At 35.1% G+C, this 8,058-nt stretch overlaps 1 protein-coding gene across 1 annotated transcript; it reads right to left on the reverse strand.

Moving 5' to 3' along the window:
- Positions 1 to 721: 721 nt before the first annotated feature.
- Positions 722 to 5,987, reverse strand: LOC132306991 (protein disulfide-isomerase 5-1-like). Its single transcript, XM_059804626.1, has 5 exons — positions 5,717 to 5,987; positions 3,964 to 4,022; positions 3,696 to 3,871; positions 1,372 to 1,477; positions 722 to 1,133 (listed from the first exon to the last, which is right to left on the reverse strand). The coding sequence occupies exons 1-4, from the start codon at positions 5,834 to 5,836 to the stop codon at positions 1,383 to 1,385; spliced, it is 450 nt and encodes a 149-aa protein (XP_059660609.1). The 5' UTR covers positions 5,837 to 5,987; the 3' UTR covers positions 722 to 1,133; positions 1,372 to 1,382.
- Positions 5,988 to 8,058: the final 2,071 nt, after the last annotated feature.

Here is an 8,058-nt window from a genome sequence, read left to right on the forward strand (position 1 = left end):
TGACAAACATTTCAATCAAAATATAGAGATGAACAACTAGGCAATCGGAAGTTATCATGAGCTTTCATTTAACAGGAACACATGTTTTATTACAAAATGTTTGTGGAAACTATGCACATCAATAATAGAATTTTGAACTCAGTTTCATCTCCTCATGTGATCAGCCTTAGTGGCTGAAGTTCTTACTGTGAGATCAGCAGACCTTGCTCGTCATAGCTGGGGTCTATCAAAGGAGATGATCGAAGACACAGGAAGCTCTGTGCTCTATCCCGGATGATGTTAAGATATTGATCCTTCAAGGTCAAGAATTCTCTCTCAATTGGGTTACAAAAACTTACCAGATCGGCTAACCCGGCAGCATATGAAGCGAACAAAGTTGCTCCTCCTTTAGATGATTTAAATTTCTGTTGGGAGGGCATCCCTCTTCGTGTTAGAAAGGCTCTGTTTTCGGATGCATTTTTTGTGTTATGGGTTTTTTATCATCTGTTTTTCTGTTAATATATATGTGTGATACCACTTAAATGACAGTCTATCTTTTCCCGTCCCCAGTAAAATACATTATTGCAAATGGTCCCAACCCTGAAGGATCCCAAAAATGATACCTAGCTCCAAATAAAAATGAAAATTGTTCTGGAATGATTATTACTCAACTTGATAAATGCATTACTCACCAGAAAAACTTAAGAAATGCAGTACACCAAAAATATCACCATCTTCTACCTTCATCAGAATTGACAACAGCATTATAACCAAGGTTAAGGGCAAGTTTGCTAGGCTATTGGTCTCGCAATAATCTCATAATAAATTTTCAATAACCTGTAACAATAATATCAGAACCTTTTGCAGGTAGAGCACAGTGCAGAATTATGCACACTGAAGACTGATATCAAAATTTCTCATTAACATGATAAATTAGTAATCCATTTGGTAAATGCTCTCATCTAAAGCTTAGTTCTGTTAAAACGGGATTCACTTGTTCAAAGAACCCTCAGGACAAAAAGAACAGGAACATTGCCAAAATATCAGCTAGGATTTTCAAATCAATGACCGACCAAGAATGTCCCTTTCGTTGATTTCCTGCTTTCAATGTTAGGGGGCTAACGACCATTCTGCTTCCACTTGGAGCATCAAAACTGCAAAAGTAATTTTGAATTTTGAATAACATACTACTTGGAAAATCTTTGAAGTGTCTACATAAAAAATTATATTCATAAATCGGCCAGTGATGTAATCATACCATTATCATTTGCAAAGGAAATTAAAAAGGAAACGAGAAAATTCTTTCTGTAACCATTTTACAAAGAATTTTGAACGAACTTGTAGATGTAAATAGATTCATTATAAAGCATATAGAGGACATCTTAAGTTTACCTGACAGAAAATTACAACTCTTTACCATTGTCAATCTGTGTTTTCGCTGCTGCCTTTTCTGTTTCTTCCAAAGCAAATGTTTTGAGTGACTCTACGTCCCTGGGCCCTGATTTAAGTGTCAGTTGGTAAATCAAAAACCGATCCATTAGTAAAACTCTACAAATTCAGTGGTATAAAGCTAATAACAAAGAATGCTATATCAGTTAAATGCTTCTCATACAAAAAAGAGCATGAGAAACAATATACATAGATGTCAACTGTCAAAACAATGTGCCTAGTGGATAATGCCATTGTTTCCTGGTTTCAAAAGGAATTTCAATCATATAAAGCAAAGATTTTAAGACAATTCCAACAAATTTATTCCACAATTTTCAATTTCTGCTGCTTGCACAAAGTTTAGAAGATAATTTATACAGTTACTGCAGATATTTAGATACATCATTTATTGTTGTGTTTTATTTATTAATCTGTAATTGGGACCAACAATGGCAGGGCTAACAGCAATTTGATTGGTAGGGATTTATATTTTGGGAAAAAAAAAAATTTCAATCATATAAAGCAAAGATTTTAAGACAATTCCAACAAATTTATTCCACAATTTTCAATTTCTGCTGCTTGCACAAAGTTTAGAAGATAATTTATACAGTTACTGCAGATATTTAGATACATCATTTATTGTTGTGTTTTATTTATTAATCTGTAATTGGGACCAACAATGGCAGGGCTAACAGCAATTTGATTGGTAGGGATTTATATTTTGGGAAAAAAAAAAAAAAAACTCTATATGAAAAAGAATGGGGACAATGAAAACGAGAAGAAAGAAAATAAGAGAAAGAGACAGTTCTTTGATAGGGGGCTATAGGGTTTCTAGAGTCTTCTTTCATGCCACCAGAATGTTAAGTTGGTGAAAAGTGAAAAACCGAAGGTGCCAGAACAGGGAGAGGAAGACCAAGGTCTGGAACCAGATATTTGGGAACTTTGGATATTACACCAAACGACTAAGGTAATAACTTGGTGGTGGTGAACAAGAATATAACCTATGTGAGAAGCAAGTAAAGGAGTGGGGACAATGAAAACGAGAAGAAAGAAAATAAGAGAGAGAAAGACAGTTCTTTGATAGGGGGCTATAGGGTTTCTAGAGTCTTCTTTCATGCCACCAGTATGTTAAGTTGGTGAAAAGAGAAAAACCGAAGGTGCCAGAACAGGGAGAGGAAGACCAAGGTCTGGAACCAGATATTTGGGAACTTTGGATATTACACCATACGACTAAGGTAATAACTTGGTGGTGGTGAACAAGAATATAACCTATGTGAGAAGCAAGTAAAGGAGTGGGGACAATGAAAACGAGAAGAAAGAAAATAAGAGAGAGAGACAGTTCTTTGATAGGGGGCTATAGGGTTTCTAGAGTCTTCTTTCATGCCACCAGTATGTTAAGTTGGTGAAAAGTGAAAAACCGAAGGTGCCAGATCAGGGAGAGGAAGACCAAGGTCTGGAACCAGATATTTGGGAACTTTGGATATTACACCATACGACTAAGGTAATAACTTGGTGGTGGTGAACAAGAATATAACCTATGTGAGAAGCAAGTAAAGGAAGGACACACACCATGAACTAGGCACCAACATACATGAACAAAAAAATCAGAGAGAGAGAGAGGGAAGGAAAAAAAAGGAAGGCACACGCATACATTGTATTGAAGATTTAATGGAGGAATCAGTGGAGGAAAATCTTTAGTAATTGATGTTGTTTCCTATTATTGAATCTTCAATACATTGATTTACTGAAATAATTTATTAATCAATATAATAACGCAAATTCGATTCCATTTTACATGCCCTCAACAAAACCATACAAAGGCAATAGCCTACATTCTGAGCACTATAATTAGCCCAGTCTGCAACGTACAAGTTCATATGTTGAACTATGTCTTTGTGAATGCTCTTTGTGAAAAAGGTCATGCAAGCGAGTCCAAGTGCCTAACCATCTGGAATTGCCTTTGTGTCTTGACACATCCCTTGTCAACTGTTATGCTTTTCAAATTCATAATAAAGGACAAGTCTATGATGGTATTTCATTGCTATGATCCTATAAATAGGATTTAAGACACATTTAATTGGTATGACAATTATATATAAGAAAAGTACAGCCAGTTCAACTAATAGGAAAGTACCATGTTAAAACCAGAAAGTAAAAGAACACATTTAGTCATTTGTCGTGAAAAAATTGAAATTAAAAAGTGATATGCAAGCATTGTTTGTGTATGGTATGAATTTTAAAAAACACTAAACAAACCAGCTTCCAGACAAATAAAGTTCAAATTTTACCTTGGAATTTTGCAACTTCTTCTCCATTATAAAAGAGCTTGAATGTAGGATATGAATGAATATTAACTTTGGTACATACTGGTTTGCTCGCACCACAATCAACTTGTCCAATCTCTATCGCATCCTCCCCTTCCACTGCCTTCCCTAGGTCCTCCCACAATGATCCCAAATTCTTACTGAAATTTGTTTCATTTATAAATAAGAGAACAACATTAATAATACTAAAAATCTAGCACATTCATATATCTGATGAAGCTGGAAATTTTACCAGTGCTTGCACCAAGGAACACAAAACTGCACAAACCACGCCGTGTCTTTCTCATTCACCTAAACAAAACACGTACACGGCAAGTAATAAGTGCGGTCTCAACAAATATTAAAAGGATGGAATTGGGGGAAGATTGGTACTTACATTCCACTTCAAAAATTGAGTGACAAACAATTCCTACACATTTTATTTGAAATGGCAACCTGCTCATTCCGATACTACAGTTGTTATAAAGTTCCAGGGAAACAAAAATACTACAGTTGTTATACCGATAAAATCTCTACTGCACAAGAGTCATAAACTTAGGTACATAACCCAGTTGTCAACATCCAGTTGCTACTCTTATGTGAATAGGGAAAATTTCCAGAAATGCTCTTTCAAACCAATTATAACGATCCTCAATATAACACCACCAAAATTTATCTAGAGGTTTAATTGCATATTTGACTTTGTTAAACCCCATGGCTAGCAGGGGGACTTAAATGTAACTGTGGATCCATCGGAAAAAACTTGGGGGTTGGCCTCCTGACTTCAATGCCTTTATTGACAACGATGAACTTTCAAGATATGATTTGCTCGTGTGGATTATTCAATGGGGCTTTCAACGACAGCAAATTGATTTGGAGCTATAATCAAACTGGTTATCATTGCATCTGGGTAGACTAGATAGAATCCTTTTGAATGGGGACTGCCCGCCTCAATTACCAGACCCCATTTCCTTAATCATCAAAACAACACGCCACCAAACCAAAGAGCCAAAAATTGATCCTAAAGGGGCTAGTACAGTTGTACATGATTCTGTGCCAGGAAAGCCATTATAATTCCCTCCCAGCAGGCACGGACCTATGTGGTGCTCAGTGGGGGCGGCTGCTCCCATTGAATTTTTTAAAATTTGCATTATGTATCTATAATTTTTGTAAAATTTTGTAAATGCCCCCACTGAAATTATAAAAAAAGTCCAATTTATAAATCTGCAATCGCAGATATTTCTTGATGTTAATTAATCCTCTCTATTTTTTTATATTTGTTCCCATCAAATTCGTAATAGTATTCACTGCCTAAGAGATAGACTAGAATACAACCATACATTTAATTTTATTATTTTACATAATGGTGTCAAATATAAGAAGTTTTTTTTTTAATTTTTGTACATAAATTTTACTTAATTTTTTTGATAAGTAGTATATAAATTTTACTTAATATAAAAATTCATTGAGAATGATTGTAAATATGACACAAGAAAATATATCAATCAATATTATGTTTTTAAAAAGTTTATCTTTGACTTTTTTTTTTTTTTTTTTGGGGGTCTTATTACTCTTAATGGCGCCCCCTCAACAAAATTTCTGGGTCCGTCACTGCCTCCTGGCATACTGCAACAAACTGCAGTAAACCAGCAATCCATAGGGAATAGCAACATTCAAAGATTAATGATACATACCCAAACTCAAGGGTTTTAAGTGCTTAACATGGTTGTGACATATATTACAGAACTGCAATCAAAGACACTAACTTCAAGCAAACACAAAACCAATCGCAAGGCGCAGAAACAAATTCAATCTTCACATCAAATCAACAATGCAAAACACCAATTCAGTGCATGATCCAAAATGTACCTTAACACAAAATTAATAAATTATAAAAAATTTAAATATTAGAAGAAAAACTGGATCTTTGATCTAGTAGCTAAACAAATAAATAAAATTAAAGAAAGCAAAAGATAAATTAGGGTTTGGTGATGGTGTGAAACTACCTTGTCATTGAAAGTATCGGCTGTTAGGGTTATAACATCAGCTCTTGTAATTACTATCAGATTCAACAGCAGAAGAGATGATATGAGAAGAAGAGATCGAAGATTGTATTTGTTTTTCATCGCAGCTTCGAATTTTCTCTATTTGTTTCCTCTAAAATTATACATAACAGACTGAATCGAAGAAGATGGTAACAACTTTCGACCGACCGGTTACAAATTCGGGTAAGGGCCGGGTCATTTATTTTCCATGTACCCGTGTTGAGAATTGGATCAACTCGGTAGAGTTAGTACTGGCTCGTTGTAACAAGGGTCATTTTGTCCCACATCGGAATCGGATGGGAAAGAGATTGGGTATAAATGGGTGGGTATGCAGCCTTACCTAACAGTTCGAGCTTTTGGGTAAATGGGCAAGCGCCCACCCGTTACAGTTGGTATCAGAGCCAGACCCAGTCCTTGATCCGGTGCCACGCCAAGAGTCCGGCCCGGAAGGCGTCCGGGTGAGTCATCCCAGGTAGGCAGGGTGGCCCAACTGCAACGAGGGCGTTGCGAGTTTGGGTGGGGGAGAATGTAATAAGGGTCGTTTTGTCCCACATCGGAATCGGATGGGAAAGAGATTGGGTATAAATGGGTGGGTATGCAGCCTTACCTAACAGTTCGAGCTTTTGGGTAAATGGACAAGCGCCCACCCGTTACACTCGTGTTCCCCATAAAAATCAAATGGGAAAAAATTGAGTGTGTGTTATGTGTTGTGTGTTTGTGTGTGTGTGTGTGTGTGTGTGTGTGTGAGAGTATATAGCATTGACTAACAATTTAAGTGCTAAAGGGTAAATAGCAGGGATGACAATTTCCACCGGCCCATCGCCACTCCCGCTTTTAATGAAATGAATTTGGTAGCCTTCTAAATAGGTTTGGGATGGGTATGATAAAATAATTAAAAATTTGAATGAATTTAGGACGGAGATGGATTTATTGATGAACCGGCTCTGCCCCTGCCCCCGCCCAGTTTATGTATATACTTTTAAATTTTTTATAAATATATAAAATATATATTTAATATTTTTAAAACCTTAGTACTTTGCTGAAAATATTTGTTAATATATTAAATATTCACGCTTAGTTATTTAACAGTTGGACCAATTTATTTATTAGCCCAATTTGAGTACATTGAATTAGTTTATTTTACTAAATAATAAAATTGGCATAACTTGTCCCGCTCTATAATTAAACGGAATACGCGGGACGGAGTCGATATTTTGTCTGTTGGAGTAGGAGCGGAGATGTTATACCAATTATAAACTCGTCTCGGAATGGAATTAGGGTTAGTATGACGAATTTTTTAATAGGACTGAATAACGTTTAGTCAAATTTGTCCCAACTCCACCCGTTGCTGTTCCTAACAAGTACTCGGGTAGATATAATTGGTATCATTGGCAGATTATGGGGTCAGAAAGTGTCCAATATGTCCAAAGTGGTTCATTCACGAGTACGTTCATATGGGTAGGAAAAAAATTGAGTATATGTGGTTGAAGTGAATTAGACTATTTCAGTTTGAGTGATTTTGTTTATGTTGTATTTTTAATCATTTATCATTTATGAACTGAGTTTTGAGTATTTTGTTTAGTTGAATTTTTAATAATTTAAGAACCGGTTTTAATGTCACTTTACTTTGTGCACGAGTTAAAGACTCTGCACTATTTGTGCAACAATATAATGCCTTCAAATAGTGGTATTTACTCTCAAAATGTTAATATTTTTTATGAAATTATTTAAATCCAAATCATTAATTTATAATTTATTTTTGCCGAATTAACCATGCCTACAATTTTGTTATCCTTTTTGTTTTGTTTTTTGTTTTTATTTTCTTCTTCATTTATTTCTCGTTCTCATTTGTTCTCAACCCATTATCACTCTCAATTACCCACCACTGCCTCCATTGTTAGACCAATTTACTCCCAAAATTCTTGTTCTTTTTCATGTTAAAAGATTAGATTTATGTGTATGTGAATTTATCCAAGTTGGACTGAATTTGTAATGATGAGAACGAGAGAAAAGATATCCACTTCAATAGCATTAAACAAAATGAAATACATTTTCCAACTATGATCATATTATTTAAATTCAGAGAAAGAATATGAAATAAAAAACTCTATTCGATAATTCATTGATGAGTATTACATTCAATTTATAAAATAGGATTAGCTAAAATAGGTAACAAATTACCTACCAATTAGCCCTAAATCAAGGAGTAAATAATTCAATCCTACAGCTGTACTATAAGAGATAAAATCTCAATACCCCCCTTCAAGTTGGTGCATAGATGTCATACATGCCCAACTTGTCTA

This window comes from Cornus florida, unplaced genomic scaffold (genome assembly GCF_030987335.1).
Source record: "Cornus florida cultivar Cherokee Brave unplaced genomic scaffold, ASM3098733v1 CherokeeBrave_3.0.0_Hap2_Chr05, whole genome shotgun sequence".
NCBI classification, from domain to species: Eukaryota; Viridiplantae; Streptophyta; class Magnoliopsida; order Cornales; family Cornaceae; genus Cornus; species Cornus florida.

Excerpts from the sequence above, each read along its gene's own strand:
- LOC132306991 (XM_059804626.1), bottom strand. The coding sequence starts at position 5,836 with ATGAAAAACAAATACAATCTTCGATCTCTTCTTCTCATATCATCTCTT. Across the intron at positions 4,023-5,716 it reads CCGATACTTTCAATGACAAG|GTGAATGAGAAAGACACGGC; the intron begins GTAGTTTCACAC and ends TGTTTTGTTTAG. Across the intron at positions 3,872-3,963 it reads GTTCCTTGGTGCAAGCACTG|TAAGAATTTGGGATCATTGT; the intron begins GTAAAATTTCCA and ends AACAAATTTCAG.